This window comes from Poecilia mexicana, unplaced genomic scaffold (assembly GCF_051168715.1).
Source record: "Poecilia mexicana isolate PSO_F unplaced genomic scaffold, ASM5116871v1 scaffold_12, whole genome shotgun sequence".
Lineage (NCBI taxonomy): Eukaryota > Metazoa > Chordata > Actinopteri > Cyprinodontiformes > Poeciliidae > Poecilia > Poecilia mexicana.
The window spans coordinates 24,668,170-24,688,522 of record NW_028263381.1 but is presented as its reverse complement, the minus strand read 5'-3'; the positions used below and the strand labels follow the sequence as shown (position 1 = coordinate 24,688,522).

Below are 20,353 nucleotides of genomic sequence, written 5' to 3'. Positions count from 1 at the left end.
GGTTTAGCTCCTACTTTCTTCAAAAGACAGACCACCAGGAGGCTCCGTCTTGCTTCTGGGTTTGCCTGGCTTTTTTTCCGGCCAGCGAACCATTCCGCCACCCAGTGGTCCTTTTTCAGACCACTTAGTCTCCTGTACCGCTCAAAACGCACAATATGTCTGTAAATAATTTTAGGATATTATAAGGAAGTGCTGAGATATTCCGTTTTCCACCAAAATAACGTATTTGCCACTTCGGCACAATGAGAAACAGTAGAGGCTAAAAACACTAGACTCAGAGCAAAACTCAGATGTCCCAGCTTTTACTAGCATGTAAACGCATCATCTACACACAAATCTGGGAGCTTCCCCGAAGCGTCAAATGAGTTTCAAAAATACTTCTGGAGTTGTAACCGGATCTGTGTGTAAATGCAGTTTTGTGTGTGTGTACCAGGATACTTGTGCATACTTTTTCAACATTTATAGGCGTAGGAGAGGGTTTAGTTTATCTTTAAGGTTTACAAATCCAGTATTACACACGCACAGATATTTTTACACATGCGCAAATATTTTTACCCATGCACAAATTGTCATGATGGGACTAATTCTTTTAGCCCACATGTGCAAAACACAACTCCGGAGACAGGTAAATGTTAAGGTGATTTATTATAATACAGAGTGCAAACAGTACCGGTGTCTGGAACTTGTTCTCGTCACGGGCACTACTGGATCTCTGGATACAAAGGGGAACAGGTAAGGTGAGTTCAGGGTTCGAGAAAATAGATAGTCTAGCATTTACTAATAAGGTTTTACTTGCTGGAAGGTGAACTGGACCTGGGGGAAAGGTACTTTGGTTCCAGGGGAGGCAGTAGGAAAAGGCAGATGCTGCGTTGGATGGCGGACTGGTGAAAGGAGGAGGACAGCTCCGCACCTCTCTTCACCCGAGTGTCCAAGACATATGGCCGCAGATCCGATGAAACGATGACAAAATCGATCATCAAACTGCGGCCTAGGGTGTCCTGGTTCTAAGTGCACATATGGACACCCTTATGCCTGAACATGGTGTTCGTGATGGACAATCCGTGACAAGCTCAGAAGTCCAACAACAGAACACCACTCGAGTTCAGATCGGGGGGGCCGTTCCTCCCAACCACGCCCCTCCAGGTCTCACTGTCATTGCCCACATGAGCGTTGAAGTCCCCCAGCAGAACAAGGAAGTCCCCAGGAGGTGCACTCTCCAGAACCCCTTCTAAGGACTCCAAAAAGGGTGGGTAATCTGAACTGTTGTTCAGCCCGTTGATACATTGTATTAGCGGAAGGTATTCAAGTGGATCCAGAAAAACCCCATCCCATTATGGTTTATCCAACTCCAACTAACCATAAAACTCTCCAGATATTTCTTGGGATGGTTGGCTGGTGCCACAAGTTCATCTCACATTTCACAGACATAGCTACACCTCTTTATCACCTGTTCAAAAAAGATGCCAGGTGGGAGTGGGCAGTGGACTGCCAACTTGCTTTCATGATGCTGACGAAAGCTCTGGTGGAGTCACCCATACTGGGGCAGCAAGATTTTGAGTTACCATTCGAAATTCATACAGACGCCAATGATGTTGGTCTGGGGGCTGTCCTGGTCCAACCAACCCCTGATGGAGAAAAAGTCATTGCTTTTGCTTCAAGATCATTGAAGGGAGCAGAGCACAACTATTCCACCTCTGAGAAGGAATGCTTGGCGGTTGTTTGGACTGTAAAAAAGTGGAGACATTTTGTAGTGGGTACAAAGTTTGCCATTTACACTGACCATGCTGCCCTAACCTGGACATTCAATTGCCCCAAAACCAGTTCAAAGTTAACACGCTGGGTGCTGATGTTGCAAGACTTCAATTTTGAAGGACACTATAGAAAAGGAATGCACAGTGTAGTGTCTGATGCACTGTCCCGAGCAATGCCAATGCCTACTGACCCGGCTGGACCGCCACATGTAGCCCTGAATTCTGCTTGAGCCTTGTTAGTCTTACCCCTATCATTAGCAGAAATCAAGGAAGCTCAGGAAGAAGACTTGGACCTCATGGATATGGTTCAAGATCCCAGATACCAGAGACCTGAGAGGAGCCTCTTCTACAATGTTCATGATCTCTGGTATAGGAAACCCCACAAAAGATGGCATGAAATATCAGCTGGTGGTTCCCAAGTCTTCAATTCCTCAGTTTTTTCAGTACTTCCATGTTCGTCCATTGAGTGGACATCTGGGCAGGCTAAAGACACTGTTCAGGTTGTTGGAAGTTGTATGGTGGCCGTCAGTCCGTAAGGATGTGTGGACTCATGTAAAGATCTGTGCAGTTTGTCAGAAGTACAAACAAGACAATCAAGCTCCAGCTGGTTTTCTGCAACCCACACCTCTAACTGAACCCTGGGAAAATCTCGGGGGCGACTTGACGGGACCTTTTCCATCCATCCATCCATTTTCTTTACACCGTTGTCCCTTAGTGGGGTCGAGAGGGACCTTTTCCATGTCCAGGTTAAGTAAAAAAGGAAATGTTAGCCCTAACTATCAAAACAATGATAGCCTCATTTGTTGGAAAGCATCACAATCTATGGGACCAACATATCTGGGAGTTCCGTTTTGCCATCAATGGTGCTCAACATAAAACCACAGGGAAAGCCCCTGCTGAGTTAATGTTGGGACATCAACTTCAAGGGCCATTGGAGAGGATGATAGCCAAACCACCATCACCTCAGCAAACTGTATACAAATTGTTGGAGTGACACAATGAGATGAAGAAGTCAAACGGAAAGTTGGGATAAGTCAAACCCGACAAGCTAAATACTACAATGCCTGCAGGAGGCGTGCACAGCTCCGGCCGGGAGATTTGGTTTGGGTAAGGTCTCACCCCCTTTCCAAAGTAAGATAGTTTTTCCTTAAAGCTAGCACCAAAGTGGTCAGTACCAGCTACAGTGAGGAAACAGATAGGCCCAGTAAACTCCAGTGGAAAGACCAGCACAAAGGAACAGACACAGTTAATGTGGTTAACTTAAAGACTTATTTTGGAGTTAAGCCTCCCTTACCTCTGGCTGGGGAGGGGCGGTGATTGTAACATAACCACTATGTTTGTTTTTTTCTCAAAAATACATTAAAAAGTAAAAGTATCAAACAGTTTTATAGAAAAGTTGCTATTTCATTGTTAAAATTATCTAGAATTTCAACTTTTTAAAACTGATTTCGGGCAGTATCAGGCTGATTTTTGGTGTGGCTGAAATTAGTAAATAAAAAGGGGCGTGTGCATCGGCACACAGTGGCGCAACCTGAAAGGAAGATGCTCACCGTCACATCTGTGCAGCAGGAGACTTGACTTGATTGAATGTTTAAAACAAGTAACAAAATCAAATAAAATACATAAAACGGCAATCAAAGTTTGCCCCAGCGCCACAGATCATGCATTTTAGAAACTGGATCGGAGCTTGCACCCAGGAAACGCCGCCTGGTGCAAGAGGACAGAAAGATGCTCCCAGTGAGATCCCGGTGAGATCTGGATTGTACTTTTCTTTTTGGGGACTTTTGGTGGTACCACTGTTTTTTCTCAACTTTTTGGGGAGTTTTTGATGTTTCGGATTTTTCATTTTGAATTGGGACTTTGGATTAGAACTGAGAAATACTTCACAAACTGAGTGATTTAAATCTAACCTAATATTATTTTCGAGGGATTTTTGGTTACTGATCTATTTATCAGAATAACTATTATTATTTCTTAGTATTGTGGGTTTTTTTTTTATAAATCATTGTTGCTAAAAATCAACAAATATCATATTGAGTGGTTGGATATTTATTTTTCTATCAAATTAAGTGGTGTAACATATTTTACCTGATTCCTGTGACAGATCCCCTTTGAGTAAATTGTGAGTTCCGCTTTAAATCAAGCTGAATTTTACAACTAGACTCTTTAGACTCAGCTCAGCACAGAAACAATGAAGAACCAGGAAACCAGATCCAGAATCCAGGAATCAGAGGTTCAGTGAATGTGGTGTTGAAGGTGTGGAGGTGGATCAGTGAGTCAGAGGAGACTCTGTAGAAGGACAGAATACCAGCAGGACAGTCCACATACACTGATACTCTGTTAGAGACGGAGGAGGAGGAGAGACGAGTTTGTCTGTTCTTGTGCCAGACAGAGAAACCATCATCAGAGCATCTCAGACTCCAGGAATGATCATTCGCTCCAAACCAACAGCCTCTCCAGTCTCCTTTCCTCTCGATTCTTCTGTAACTCACTGATATATCAACTTCTCCTCTCCACTCGACCTCCCAGTAACAGCGACCAGTCAGACCAGTTCTACACAGCAGCTGAGGATAATAATCAAATCTTTCTGGATGATCAGGATATGACTGAAGCTCATTCACAAATGACACCTTCCTGTTGTCTTCAGAGAGTTTGAGGTTTCTGCTCACTGTGTTTGTGTCGATGGTGAGTTGACAGGAATCTGATGGAGAGAACAAACACAATCCAGCTGCAGTTATTGATCATTTATTGATCTTTGATGATGATCCTGAATGAGTGATGTGACAGTTTGAAGATGGTTGAATGTGAGCTGCTTTGTTGTCATGAATCAGATGAAAAACACACTTACATCTCCATGGACCTGGTGTCAAGAATGGGCGTCCAGCAGGCTCCACCCTGAAAGGAGGAGGGGGGTCAGACCATCAGTCTCTTTCAGCAGCAAACATGGACATTACATGTCTCTCAGACACACATTGTCTTATTATGATTTCATTAATCTGTATAATTTAACTTCTTATCCATCAGTCAATCAGCTTCTTGTATTTTCTTAGTAGATCCATCAGTGGAAGCCCCACCCAGCCCATGATGGTCCTGGTTGGTGAAGAGATTTTCCATGAAATTTAATATAATTTTCCATGATCCATATACAACAGGATCAGAAAGAAAAGTGCATGACTGAAAGACCTAACCCCACCAAGCTGAACTAGTGAACATGTAAAAGTGTAGTAAAGGCAGATAGGGAGGAAAACTAAATGACAAAAAGTGTAGAAATGAAGCCCACACAGACAGGTATGAATTGAAAAGTGTCATTATATTGACTGAGGAATCCTGTGATAATGTCTATACACACAGAAAAAACATATTAGCAGCAATGCAAACATAAGGTTGTACATATATGTATAATTAATTGTTTCTATGAAGAGACAGACTCCACACCACAACACCACTAATCTTTAACAGAAAGCTTATTCGATGACTAAATAAATACATGTATTTAATAAATCAGAATAATGATAGCTACTGCAGTGTTTGCAGAGCATTATAAAAACGAAGACTGGCTCTCAGTCAGGCTCCAGTCTTATTGTTCATACTAAATGTCACATCACTATTTTGCAGTCTTTGGTGACACCATTGTTGTACATGTGCGAAACCTCAGCCAACACCTCCGCACAGTAGTCGCAGTGTCTGCTTTTATCATGCAACATATTTGTTACTGTACAGCTAGCTTTGCTAACATCACTTCCACATAACTTGTTTCTTTGAGCTTCCTTTCTAAGTGACGATAAAAGTTGGGCATACTCCCTACTATCTCTGAAGGCAAAGCGCTGCTTAATTTACATGTCATTATGTGCTTTCTTATGATTTATGTTGGGAAATGTATTACCACTGATTAGACAGTCATCTTCTCCACAAACACTGGCCAACATTTTGAAGGAAAGCGTGTAAGTTAAAGGGGACGAGGTGATGGCTGACAGCGGTATCAGAAACACGTAATTAGTAAGTCACATTATTGGTTGGATTTGAATCAATATGTTATGCATCCAGTGAAAACAAGGATATTGACAAAAAAACTGGAAAATATGCTTGCAATTTAGTAACATTTCCACAGTTGCAGTCTTGTCTGGTTTTGAAATAAAATTCTAAGTCCTCAATGTCCAAAACCAAAACAAGATCCACAGAAATGCACACATTTTTTGCCTTTATTTACAAATTCCATTACTTTCCAGGCCTTGAAAATGAAACATAAAATAGCATGACTTTCAAGGTTTTCCATGACTGTCATTGAATGCGGTTTGCAGAGTTTCACAGTTAAATTTATCAATCATGTTTAGAATAATTTAACTGTCATAAGAGACGAAGAGAAATTCAGAATGTCACATCATATTTTCATCATTTTATTTATTTATTCATTTATAAATCCCATGGTTCCAAATTAAATATTTAAATAGCATAATAAATATACATCTTCAAATTTTTCCATCAGACTGACTAAAGACGTTTCTCCTCTTCCTCCTCTATCAGACCTTCTCTGCTCCTGCAGCAGGTTCCTCCATACCTGAGAGCTTCCAGTCTCCAGTCTGGATCCTCCAGTCCAGCCGACAGCAGCTTCACTCCTGAGTCTCCTGGATGATTGTAGCTCAGGTCCAACTCTTTCAGATGGGAGGGGTTAAAGGTCAGAGCTGAGGCCAGAGAAGCACAGCCTTCCTCTGAGACCAAACAGCCTGATAAGCTGCAGACACACAAATCATCACATGAGGAGAAAATGAGAACATTGAGGTAGAGCATGTTAAGAAAATAAATTTAAAATAAGCTAGTTTTAAAACTTAACATGTCTTGATTGAAATAGCCTAATTAAAGTTTTAAAATTAATAACTTATTCTGCCCTATTGACCTTTATTTTACTTGTAGTTACAGCAGATCATTTGCTAAGATCTTTGATCTGCCCTTTGTCTGTCTGGGAAACAATCAGGAAAAAGTTCCAGCTTTTCACACTGATCTGTGAAAGCCGTAAACCAGCAGGAGTTCGGGAGAAGCTCTGCTTCCACTTTATTTAGACAATGGGGCAAATGGCTTTAGAGAGAGGGTCAGAGATAGCTCCAGGTTGGATGAGCAAAGATACGCCTTATTTGAATAAATTAAAGAAAAGAAAATAAAACTTTCCACAAAGAGTAACAAATTAGGATTTGCTCTTTGATTCTCCAAAGATGTCCTTGCACGTTTTTGCTTTTCTTTCTTTCTTTCCTTCTTCTTTTTTCCATTTGTATCAGGTAAATGGATGCATGTCTCCGTTGTTCTGCAGTTTCTGTGTAATTTCATACGTTGTCTTCTATTGGATTAAACTTTGTAAATTCTTTGACGTCTACACTCATTGTTGTTTTTCTCTGTGGCTACACACAGACCGCCAGGAGGACCTGGGATCCAAAAGAGGAAGATAGAGCCAGACTATTCCAAAATGAACTAATTCAGAAATTCTTCCTTAACAAGCCCAAGGTCTGAACTGGTCATTTCACGAGAGGAAAACAATCAAGGAACTGGTGCTTAGTCTGTTAATAACCTAAAATAGTAATGAAACTTTAGTTTATTCAGTAGGTAATGAAAAAATCTACATTTGTCACATGTAGAATGGATAAGTAAAAACTGCTGATTGAAATTATCTGTGATCCTTTGTTCACCTAGAATGCAGCAACTTGTCAATTACCAAGAGCTTTACTGTCAGTGGAAACAGGGTCTCCACCTGACTACAGGCACGTGCAAAGTGGGGGGTTAGGGGGGTTTGAGCACCTTTTGCTACTTGCCCCCCAAGTGCCCATTTTGTCAATTTTTTTCTTTTTTGGGGTATTATTATTACCTAAGCCCTCTTCTGACACATAACATGTACTAAAAATATTTGGTTTTTAGTTGGGGATTCTTTTGTACAACATAATAAGCCGATCACCTTGTTGCCTTTGACCTTTTGCCCGTGACGCATGACCCAGTTGCCTCTCGTACAGTGAGATAAGGCGACTAACTGGAGCTCAATGTACCGAATGTTCCAGATTACAGAACAGTTTTTGGTGAATTAAAAAAAAAACGTTTTTGGTGAATAAAGTGGAGTAGACTTGCTACTTGTCAGATGACGGAAAACGTTGAAGTATCATTTCTGCTTCAGCACAGAGAAGCGGTTTAAGCAGAGAGGTAATGACAGGCCTCTGTCTGCCTTTCTCTGAAAAACTGCTGAGCGGGAGGAGACAGCCAGGTGAGGAAAAACTGTTCTTATCTATCATTCAGTATTTTTATCATACAGACATTAGGCTGTTGTTGTTGTGCTATTAGCTAGCTGCTAGCTAACGACTTTGCTAGCAAAGCAAGATAACTGAAAAGCTTCTTCCCTGTATCGTTAATGATGGCAGCCATTCTTCAGTATTGCTTATGCAATAAGGGCACATAGCCCCTCCAAAACTTATCTCCATAATGGATATATGTCAGATCTTCTAATTTGCTTTGCTGCATAATGTACATTGCATTTATTCTAGCATTAGGTAAATGTATCTTGAAGGAGAAAGATATTCATTTAGAATTAAAAATGACTTGCCCTAATTACCATGATAGCTATAATGTATGTAATAAAAGTGTGTCATTAATGAAGGGGAAAAACTCAATCCAGACTTTAAGTAAGCTTAGGGTCTGGTTCGCAGAGTGTGAAGTTATTTTTTTCCCCCAATAATTCAATGAAAAAAACAAACTAATCTCATTCAAGAAAAATAACATTGTAATCAAAACTTTTTGAATTGTAATAATTTAGTTTTTTTAAACAAAAAGTTTTGTTTAAAAAGCTTTTTTGAATTAAATATCTATTTTTTGTCTCATGAACTTAAAAAAATATTTGCCAAACAAACTTTTATTTGCACACATCAATCTTTTGAAGTCTTTTGTTGCAATTTTGGGCCCTGCCCACGAAGTCTTTCAGAATCACAAGCAAAACTTTGAGTCACAAACAAAAACTTAGAATAGCAAAAGATTTCTGACAGGCGCAAATATGTTAGAAATTATTTCCAAAATTATTTTGGTAAGAATTGTTTCACTTCACAAGACAAAAATGTGTGATTTTATTTTTAAAAAAATTAAGCAAAACTCAGTAGGCTTTTCTCATGGTGACATGCATTAACAATTAAATTTTTGCTTTTGTTTTTTTTTTGTCTTTTTTCTGCAGTTCCACGTTAAAGTTTGATGCAGCTCTGCTTTCCTGAATGGACCATCTTCATCTCCACTGCAAGTGTAACAAACAGGCAGCTCTTTTTTATAGATTACAGTCACTAAAAGGTTGCATTGTGCCCTTGTTTATATTTTTAATAGTGTAATTCTGTAAAGACAAAATATGTCTGGTGGTCTCGCTCTGATTTACATATCTTGCTAAATTGCGGGTTTGAATATTGCAATACTTTCCTATAACAAAATAGACCTGCAGAAAGAAATAACTTATAAAATATCTACATATGCATGATCTATATAGAGATTTTGCTTAGCTTTGATTACATATTGTTAGAGATTTTTGGGTATTATAATTTTGTTATTACTTTAGTTCACATTCAGTCTATAGATCGTTGTGATTTTCTGTTTAAAGTGTTCTCTTCCTTATGTGTGTATGAACTGACCTGGAGGTCAGGACTGTCTGTTCATCTTCATGTGAAACAGTTAACTCTGTGTTTCTCAGACCTTAAATTCTTATCAACCAGAATACCTCCTAACTGCCTGTGAGCAGTCGTATTTTGTCTTGTTAACAGTTTGACCGAGATTTGAACCGGGCTCAGACCATAGATCAGATAACACACCTGGAACTGGGTAGCTAGTTGTTTGGGTTAGAAGTTTTACGACCTCTGTTGTTTTTCCTGTCTGCCCCCTTGGCTGTTTTTCCTTGACAATAAAACAGGGGCTCACGCGGAACCAGACCAGAACACTCTGTGAACAGCTCGGAGGAGCAGTTGACGGAGTTTTTCTCCTTTTGCAAAAGCTTGGCCATAAAATTCATATACGTTGTCTGTGGTTCTTTTATGTAGGTTCAAGAAAAATACCCATCATTATCTCACAATTTTGTAATTTATCATTGTTTATTAAACGCTGAAAGATGTGTGACTTTGTTAATATTCTGTCCTAGAATGCGGTTAGATGTGCCCTTTTTTTTTCTTTGAGCACCTGCCCCTTTAGTGGTCTCTGCACGGCCCTGCCTGACTAAATATCTCTCTTCTTGGTTCTTTCAGCCGGGAGTAAATAAAAAAAAACAGCCATGTTTATGTGTCAAGATTTTTCATGGTTATCAACTTCACAGTCAAACATCTATTAATGTAATAGACATTGAACTGTCCATTACCAAATAGAAGGTAATGGACAGAAATCTGGTTTCACAAAAATTAAGAACATTTTACCTGAGAGTCTCCAGGTTGCAGTTTGGACTCTTCAGTCCAGCAGAGAGAAGCTTCACTCCTGAATCCTGCAGGTTGTTGTTACTCAGGTCCAGTTCTCTGAGACTGGAGGACTGGGAGCTGAGAACTGAGGACAGAGCTTCACAGCTTCTCTCTGAGAGGTTACAGTCACTCAGTCTGAGGAGACAGGGAGGAAAATCTGGTATTAAACTATTGACACTAATATTTTCCTTTCCAGTCAACAATGTTCTTTTAGGACTGATTGAAGAAAATGTTGTATTTTTCACAACTTTATTATATCTTTATTGTGAATTTGTCCATTCCATATTTGGGCCTCCAGCCTTGAAGAAGTGAACAACTGGCAACAAGGATGCTGTCGAGAGAACTACGAAATTCTACAATGAACTGCATTGATCCAGTGTATCTTTCAACAGAAAGAAGAGGATTTCTGTTGCTTTAACATGTAACATTGTGAACACACAGGCATAAATTCCTGGGGGCTCCAGACCCCCCTAATCTTGGAAAAGTCTAGAATTGTCAATAGAAACAAAGAACGAAGTAAATCTGCCATTCATCTAAGAAAAAAAATAAGAATGCATTTGTAGGTCCCCCCCCATTATTGTTAGAACAATGGTTCAGTCCAAATTGTAGGAGGAGTGACAGCTGTGCTGCTGAATGGAACCGGTTCTGTTAGAGCCGCTGAAGTGAGAAGCTAACCGTTGCTGTGGCTCTGCAGCACCAACAAAAAACCCTCCAGTAACTAAATACTTAAAGCAAAAGACGTGTAACATGTTTTTATTTACTTTCTCTACTCAATAGGAAGAAACACATTGACAATAAACAGTTTGTTATTTCATTACTTTGGCTGAATCATGATAAACTGCCACCTAATGCCTTGGAAATCAAAACTAGTTAAACTGCTACATTGCTTTCATGGACTTAGCTCCTTTTTCTGTTGAAGGTAGCCAATATTTAAATTATATTTAGCTCTCTAACTCTTACTTTAATAAGAAGGGTGTGAAATGGGAGCGGCTGAGCGTTACCACTAGCTGACAGCTCAGTATGGGAGCCGAGAGCAGAGGGGCTATTGCAGCTGACAGTAAAACAAAATAGAGTATGTCTTCATTTCTTATCATATTCAATGTAGAGCCTTTAAAACCACAAAATAAAATCTGAATATTTTTCTAGAAAACTCTGGTGGTGACCTTTGAGTTTAAGTTATGATACTTCCCAAATATTCAATTCCTATATATTCATAGGTTCTCAACCATCCAGGACAAGAAAAACCCCATCAAAAATAAATGGTTAAAGCAACTTAAGGTATAATTTAAATAACACATGACTTGTATTGAGAACCACTGCAATAAATCAATATTTATGAGGAAATGTATTAAGTGGAGTTACTTATTAAAACTTGTTTTTATTTAGAGCCTTAAGTTTTTGTAAAGGTGTAACAGAGATTAGATCTGTGAGACTGAACCAAACTGATATCTAAGCAAAATTTGACATTTGAATCTTAGTTTGACTTCTATGGGTCTCAACAGGTTGTTTACTGAGAAAACACTTTTGTTATTCATTGCTACTTACAAGTCATTTTTGGTGGTACAGCTTGAACACACACAAAAAATTTAAACCAGATTTTATGTTACATTTTACTGTAACTTTACCACCCCCCAAAATTCCTCTTAAAAAGTTTCCCTGTTTGTGGTCCACCCAATAATGAGATGGGATCTACGTCCTTGCGAGGACAGTCACTGACAAGAGCCTGTCTCTCGTCTACTCATCAACTGCCAGCTGCTGACATTGAGGAAACAATGCACCAATAAATAAACTGACAAAATATAACTAAATGTTAACCTCATCATTAGCAGATTTCTACCTATCAACAATACCTGCAGTAACAATATGTGTCCTTACAGAGCTTTGTTGGAGGCTTTAACCACTGGCAGCAGCCTCAGAAGAGCCTCCTCTGAAGCAGAGTATTTCTTCAGGTCAAACACATCCAGATCTTTTCCTGATGACACTAAGATGAAACCCAGAGCTGACCACTGAGCAGGAGACAGTTTATCTGTGGAGAGACTTCCTGAACTCAGAGACTGTTGGATCTCCTCCACTAGAGAACGATCATTCAGTTCATTCAGACAGTGGAACAGATTGATGCTTTTCTCTGCAGACACATTCTCACTGATTTTCTCCTTGATGTACTGAACTGTTTCCTGATTGGTCTGTGAGTTACTTCCTGTCTGTATCAGCAGACCTTGTAGGAGTCTCTGATTGGTCTGCAGTGAAAGTCCCAGGAGGAAACGGAGGAACAAGTCCAGGTGTCCATTTGGACTCTGTAAGGCCTGGTCAACAGCTCTCTGATGGAGAGACTTCATTTTAGGTTTATTAATTAATAAAGACTTCTTAGATGTTGCAGTTTCTTTCATCAGGATGAAACCGTAATTCATTAAGGTCAGTTGAGCATGAAGAGCAGCCAGAAACTCCTGAACACTCAGATGGACGAAGCAGAACACCTTGTCCTGGTACAGCCCTCTCTCCTCTCTAAAGATCTGTGTGAACACTCCTGAGTACACTGAGGCTGCTCTGATATCGATGCAACACTCTGTCAGGTCTGATTCATAGAAGATCAGGTTTCCTTTCTGCAGCTGATCAAAAGCCAGTTTTCCTAGAGACTCGATCATCTTCCTGCTCTCTGGACTCCAGTGTGGATCTGTTTCAGCTCCTCCATCATACTTGATCTTCTTCACTTTGGTCTGAACCACCAGGAAGTGGATGTACATCTCAGTCAGGGTTCTGGGCAGCTCTCCTCCCTCTCTATTCTCCAACACATCCTCCAGAACTGTAGCAGTGATCCAGCAGAAGACTGGGATGTGGCACATGATGTGGAGGCTTCGTGACGTCTTCATGTGGGAGATGATCCTGCTGGCCTGCTGCTCATCTTGGAATCTCTTCCTGAAGTACTCCTCCTTCTGGGGGTCATTGAACCCTCTGACCTCTGCCACCACGCCAACACACTGAGGAGGGATCTGACTGGCTGCTGCAGGTCGTGTGGTTATCCAGAGGAGAGCAGAGGGAAGCAGTTTCCCCCTGATGAGGTTTGTCAGCAGAACATCCACTGAGCTGGACTCTGTAGCATCAGTCAGGATCTCCTTGTTGTGGAAGTCCAGCGGAAGTCGACTCTCATCCAAGCCATCAAAGATGAACAGAACCTGGAAGTGTTCAAAGCTGCAGATTCCTTTGGTTTCAGTAAAGAAGTGATGAACAAGTTCCACCAAGCTGAACTTTTTCTCTCTCAGCACATTCAGCTCTCTGAAGGTGAATGGAAATATGAAGTGGATGTTCTGGTGGGCTTTGTCTTCAGCCCAGTCCAGAGTGAACTTCTGTGTTAAGACTGTTTTCCCAATGCCAGCCACTCCCTTTGTCATCACTGTTCTGATTGGTTGATCTCTTCCAGGTGGGACTTTAAAGATGTCTTCTTGTCTGAATGTTGTTTCTGGTCTGTGTGGTTTCCTGGATGCTGCTTCAATCTGTCTGACCTCATGTTCATCATTGACCTCTCCAGTCCCTCCCTCTGTGATGTAGAGCTCTGTGTAGATCTGGTTCAGAAGGGTTGGACTTCCTGCTTTAGCAATCCCCTCAAACACAGACTGGAACTTCTTCTTCAGACCAGATTTAAGTTGATGATGACAAACTGCAGCAAGATGTTCTAAAATAACACAAAAAGTAAAATCAGGAATGAAACAAAATCATCATCTGAAGGTGATTTAAATAAATGTGATTCCATTTCTTCAGACATCAGTAAATGTGTCATTTATCCATCAGGTCAAATCTTTGTAGAAATCCTCTTACTGCTCTGCAGACGGTCAGCCAGCTCCTCCTGCTTCATCCTCCTCAGGAAGTTCAGTGTGATCTTCATCACTGCCTCTCTGCTGCTCCTCCTCTGCTCTTCATCATCAACTTTCAACACCTCATCATCATCTCTCTGACTCTCTAAGCATTCTGGGTAATCTAGACTCAGAACCTTCTGGATCTTCTTCAGCTCGTTCTTCACAAAAGTGACAATGTTTTCCTCCAGCAGCTGGAACAGAATAATAGATGAAGGAAACATCAGACTGAAATCATGGAGCCAAACACCAGATGGATGTTGGACAGACTGACAGTCCTCTGGTCTACAAAGTGCAGCATGGAGACGACTGTGAACAGAACCATGGAAAAGTAGTTGTTGTTCATGTACAGACCATAAATATGGAGTCCAGGTGTGTATGATGCTGCTGGGCAGACGGACCACTGGGAACCTCTGAGCTCTGCTGGTCCACTCTGTGGAGGAACCAGGAACAATCAGGAAGGCAGGAAATATTCATCCAGCAATATTTACTAATAAAATAACTAAGAGTGTCACATTAAAGCAGAAAACAGAGCATCACATGAACACAATACAAAGAAGCTAGAAAGAGGAAGATGAACTACAAGGATGAAGACCAGTAACACCAGAATCACCAGTAGACATTTTAAAAAGTTGGTGCTGAACTTGGACTTCAAACTGTCCACACTGTCAGCAGATCTGATGCTGGTGGAGACAGAGTCCCAGAGCTTGGGGACAGTGGAAGTGAAGGCTCTGTCCACACAGGTCTTCAGGACAGTGTGGGACATCCATCAGGTTCTGATGACTGGATCTGAGGTGATGTGGGCATGGAGGAGCTCTGAGATATGTGGGTGTGTCCATGTGGGATCCTCTCCTGGATGTTCTAGAGGATTTAAAATGGATCCTGTAGATCCTGGAAGCCAGTGAGCTCACATTATATCTGTCCACACAGAGACAATCAGAAGGTAAAGGTCCATGAAGTGATATCTGGATGTGAGCAGTGAACCAGATGATCCAAGTAAAGATTTAATGTTCCTGCTGATCCACTAAGAACCAGCAGAACCTCTGATGGTCCACATCAGCTCAGTCTGGTTGAGTTCCAGCAGATCTCACCAACCACATCATGAAGCTTTCCTTCCTGCTGAACTGATCTCACAATGCACACAGGAACCAAGTCCTGATGGACCAGACTGGTTTACCAGGTATTTCCCAGTGGCTGGTGGAAATGTGTCCCACTGTTAGTCTGACATGGAGCCAGGAAGCAGCAGAACATCATCATCATCACCCAGAGATGAAGATATGAAGGTGTTTTCATTAGAACAGAGCAGCTGGTTTAGATAATGGATCAAAACTCTGTAAATATAACTGGGAACATCTGAAACTTACTGGTTCAGTTTACAGCAGTTAGAAACAGCTCACCTCTCTGATGGTGGAGATCCAGGAGATTTAAAGTTCATGAAATCATCCTTTGACCAGTCGCTCTTAAAGGACACACAGCTGGGTTCTGGTTCTGGTTCTGGTCTGAGTCTCTGATGGATCCTGACAGAAACATGATGATTAAAACTGAATCTGTTCAGTCTGGATGAAGCAGCAAAGAGGAGCAGCAGCAGCTTCATCACCACGTCTGTTTTGGCCTGATATAGTGAACGCTGTGTGAAAAGGGCTGTGGACAGTTAGAGATGGTGACCTCACCTCTGACCTTTGCTCTGGCTCTCATCTTCCCCACACAGAGTGGTTTTAGAGGGAGGGACTCCCTCCTCTCTGTCCTCACACTGATCCATGCTGCTGAATTCACATCAGCTCACACACACTTTCTAGCTTCACCTGCAGAGGAAACACACATCATTCATCTGCACATCAACTCTGATCATCCTTTACATCATTAGTGCTGGAAAAAGATCAGCTGCTCCTCCTCTGATTGGCTCTTCTTCTCTGCTTCATATCAGTGTCAGGTGAATGCAGTCAGACAGCAGAAAGGCAGAGGAAGCTGCATCAGCTGCTGCACTTCTACTATCAGTCCACTAGATGGAGACATGGAGCAACATTTACATTCACTGATTCAACCTGCACTTCTACTATCAGTCCACTAGATGGAGACATGGAGCAGCATTTACATTCACTGGTTCAACCTGCACTTCTACTATCAGTCCACTAGATGGAGACATGGAGCAACATTTACATTCACTGATTCAACCGGAACAGCAGCAGCTATCGTTGCTGTATCTTTTATACTTCCTGTATTAATGATACTCTACATGTGGATTATCTGTGCAACAAAGATGACCTTTTTAATAATCTGACTGAACTGAACACATTTCAATAGTAATATTTTATAATAATAATGATATATAACAACATATTATTTTGAAAGGAAGCAACAAGATACTGTTGTTTCTGTCTTTAATGGTGGATAACGGAGTTTGATACCAGGAAATGAAAACATGAATCAATTTGTTCAGAGAAAACAAAGAAACATCCGCTGTTCATTATGTTGTTTGATTCCAGTTCATCAGTAATCTAATAATCCTGTAGATTAACCTTCAAACAGCAGAGAGATGAAACTTTGAGCTGAACAATAAAATGAACCTGTTCTCCAAACATCAGAGAACACAAACAAACAGGACTGTAAATTAAAATGAAAAAACCAAGTAGGAAACTAAACAAACTTACCGTTTGATGGAGTTGATGGAGGACATCTTAACAACAAACAGACACAACAACCAGACTGGAGCCACGCCTAGAGAAGTAAATTGAAACTGAAAGTAAATGTGTCCGATGTTGCATAACTTATGACATCACAGTTCACCCGGGTGGTAGTTTCTTCTTTCAGAGCTGCAGAACTATGAAGTGGAAGTCAGAAATCAGAGGCAGGTTGATAAAGTCGTCATGAGGAACTTCTGATAAAAATGATTTTGTACTTACTTTTAATCATCACTATAGAGTTGATTGACTGTAAAACAAAAATCAGTATTTTAGTATATTTAGCATTTCACAGTGAAAAATGTGGCAATGCATACAAACTAAATATTTAGTTTCAAAATAAATATTTATTTAGCAAACTAAAAATTTATTTTCCATATTAACAATTAATTTTCAGATTTAGTATTTATTGTCCAAACTACATATTTCATAATCTACTTTCATGTCTAGTTTTTCAGTCAGACGCTCCATCATGTTGTCATGTTTCAGTTTCTCCTCCATTCAGCAACAGTTGGTGAACAGGTTTAATCCAGTTTAGTGTAATGTGAACAGGTTTAATCCAGTTTAGTGTAACTGTGAACAGGTTTAATCCAGCTTAGTGTAATGTGAACAGGTTTAATCCAGTTTAGTATAATGTGAACAGGTTTAATCCAGTTTAGTGCAACTGTGAACAGGTTTAATCCAGTTTAGTGTAATGTGAACAGGTTTAATCCAGTTTAGTGTAACTGTGAACAGGTTTAATCCAGTTTAGTGTAATGTGAACAGGTTTAATCCAGTTTAGTGTAATGTGTACAGGTTTAATCCAGTTTAGTGTAACTGTGAACAGGTTTAATCCAGTGTAGTGTAATGTGAACAGGTTTAATCCAGTTCAGTGTAATGTGAACAGGTTTAATCCAGTTTAGTGTAATGTGAACAGGTTTAATCCAGTTTAGTGTAACTGAACATGTTTAATCCAGTGTAGTGTAATGTGAACAGGTTTAATCCAGTTTAGTGTTATGTGAACAGGTTTAATCCAGTTTAGTGTAATGTGAACAGGTTTAATCCAGTTTAGTGTTATGTGAACAGGTTTAATCCAGTTTAGTGTAATGTGAACAGGTTTAATCCAGTTTAGTGTTATGTGAACAGGTTTAATCCAGTTTAGTGTAATGTGAACAGGTTTAATCCAGTTTAGTGTAATGTTAACAGTTCTAATCCAGTTTAATGTAACTGTGAACAGGTTTAATCCAGTTTAGTGTAATGTGAACAGGTTTAATCCAGTTTAGTGTAACTGTGAACAGGTTTAATCCAGTTTAGTGTAAATGTGAACAGGTTTAATCCAGTTTAGTGTGATGTGAACAGGTTTAATCCAGTTTAGTGTAATTGTCTTTCTTGCTACTAGCAGCAGAATGTGCATCAATATGTAACATTGATCTTTAGTGAGTAAATCCTTGGTGTTTCTGTCCAGCAGAGACAGAAGAGGCTCCATGGGGACATCTGTCCTTAGAATGTCCTCAATCTGCTGCTTCATTTCCTCCAGAAGGTCTTTATTTGTGCTCAGTCCCAGAAGACGTGTGTGATGACCGACCATTCCTCAGATTCCTCCAACATCTATCTGTGGTTGATCCTGGAAATGAAAGTTTTTAAAGGAGTTCTGCTTAAAGGTTTGTCTAACCAGATTTATTTCCTCCAGTTCATTTTGTTGACTCTTTATTCTGCAAGCATAAACGTTTCATTTCAGCTGTTTGGTTCCTGTAGCCTCCAAGCTGAACGTTGATCCACATGAATGTTTTCCTCCAGTCCCATGAACCCTGCGACAGAAAAGGTAATCTGTTGTTTATTGTTAGTGAAAATCATGAATTTTCTGGTCAGGCCGACTGCTGCCATGGAGGAGTGTGAGTAACAGACGCACAGTTTGTCTTTGGCTGGACTGCTGATAAGAAATGATAACTGTTTTCTCCCATTTTATTTCACAAATATTCAAGCAATGAGATGAACTAGAGGTGAAACAGTAAGTGTGAGTCCAGTCAATACTTTGCTTGTAACTCACTCATCACTAACTGGGCTGATGCTTCATTGGTTATCACTTCATCTGTAGATAAAATCCACTCATTCCTCTGTCTTAAAGCGACCCAGACTCTGTCCCTAATCAAACTCTGTAACTTTTAATCTTGCTTGTCTCTTTGTCTGCATCATTTCTTTAGCAGATCTGTCTGCTGTTATGTCTGTGAGGTGCAGAAAAGACAAGTTTTGACTGAAACGTGTCTTTTATCCTTCAGCCTCTTCCGGAGAGCCGCATCCTGCCGATACCTCCCTGCTGCCTGAGCCCACCGACCAGGAGCTGCTGGAGGCTGTGGAAGAGCTCGTTGACCCCCAGCAGCCCGAGGTCGTCGACTCTCAGATGAGCTTCCTCTACTGCAGATACTTTTCATAACTCACAAACATTTCAAAATTTGGTTTCTCAAATATGGTGGGACTCTGATTTTATAGCACATCTTAGGTTAGATTTTCTACACAGGTTCAGAATAAAGTTAATACCAATAAATTACATCAATTTAAGTGTTTTAAATGTGGAAATGATTAATTTTATACTGACTCAGATTTATAGTCCAATCCTAATAACATGTGGCCTGTTCAAGTCCACAATATAAAGTTATAGTTTAGAGCCTGATGCAACTTACTAGACATCTGGCTCCACAGTAAACATTTTTAGTCAGAGCATTTACACTGACTGCACAGCAGCATCAGTTGTACCAGTTATAGGACTTTATACAAATGTAGCTCAACCCGAAGTGGAATAGGTGGCAGTTTGACCAGTAGGTGGCAGCAGAGAGCCTCCTACTATAAACTATTGCATGGAGCAGGAGAGTTTAAGGGCCTGAAGCCCCTCAACCTTTAATCTGGTCCCTCTTCCAGAAAGGGAGACAAGGGGAGAGTTAAGAGTTTATTCCTGCTAATGGAGCTGATTTTAAGTCAGGCAAACAGACTAGAGTACTACAACTCACCACTTTTACTGCAGGCAGTGGGATTGAGCTGATTGAGCAAACTTCATAAAGTTTGAGCAAAAACAGATTTAAGACAATAAGAGGGTAAAACAAAAACAAGTAAACAGCTGGAGTACCATGTGTAAACATTTTATTTCAGATTATGATGTTACAGTGATTTAATGCTGTGGAGAGTTTCAGTGGCTTTAATGTATTCAGTCTCTACAGAGACAGTTGATTGTTCTGATGTTGGACTCATCCAGGTGGTGAATCTCTGAACAAACTGGGTCATGATTGGAAATTTCACTGAGTTCATGTCAGACAGAACTGCAACCACTGCTGGTTGATCTTGTTTGGGGATTTTTGAGACTGGAAAAATGTACCTGTTGTTCGTTGTCACCTCGTCTCCCAGGTCCGTTGATGCCGTGTGTAAAAGTGAAACCAAGACAACAATCACTGTTCAACTTCACAATCAACTAGAATTTTATTCAAACAATCAAGTGGATAAAATCACACCAAGAGCCCAACATATTCCTCAGAAACCAAAGCCACAAAGAAGAAATTAATTGCCTTGGAAAAATATAAAAATACAAAGACTCGTCTCCAGAGTGCAGTTAAAGCCCAGCAATCTGATTGGCTGTTTTAGCTCAATTACTTTTATATCACGGTGTGTTTTTACTG

General features: G+C 40.4%; 1 protein-coding gene across 1 annotated transcript; it reads right to left on the bottom strand.

Moving 5' to 3' along the window:
* Positions 1-626: 626 nt before the first annotated feature.
* Positions 627-16,773, bottom strand: LOC106911621 (NLR family CARD domain-containing protein 3-like). The gene is made up of 10 exons (XM_088011155.1): positions 16,683-16,773; positions 15,705-15,836; positions 15,432-15,551; positions 14,389-14,467; positions 14,000-14,228; positions 12,065-13,856; positions 10,151-10,324; positions 6,307-6,480; positions 4,600-4,646; positions 627-4,452 (listed from the first exon to the last, which is right to left on the bottom strand). The coding sequence occupies exons 2-10, from the start codon at positions 15,791-15,793 to the stop codon at positions 3,929-3,931; spliced, it is 3,228 nt and encodes a 1,075-aa protein (XP_087867281.1). The 5' UTR covers positions 15,794-15,836; positions 16,683-16,773; the 3' UTR covers positions 627-3,928.
* Positions 16,774-20,353: the final 3,580 nt, after the last annotated feature.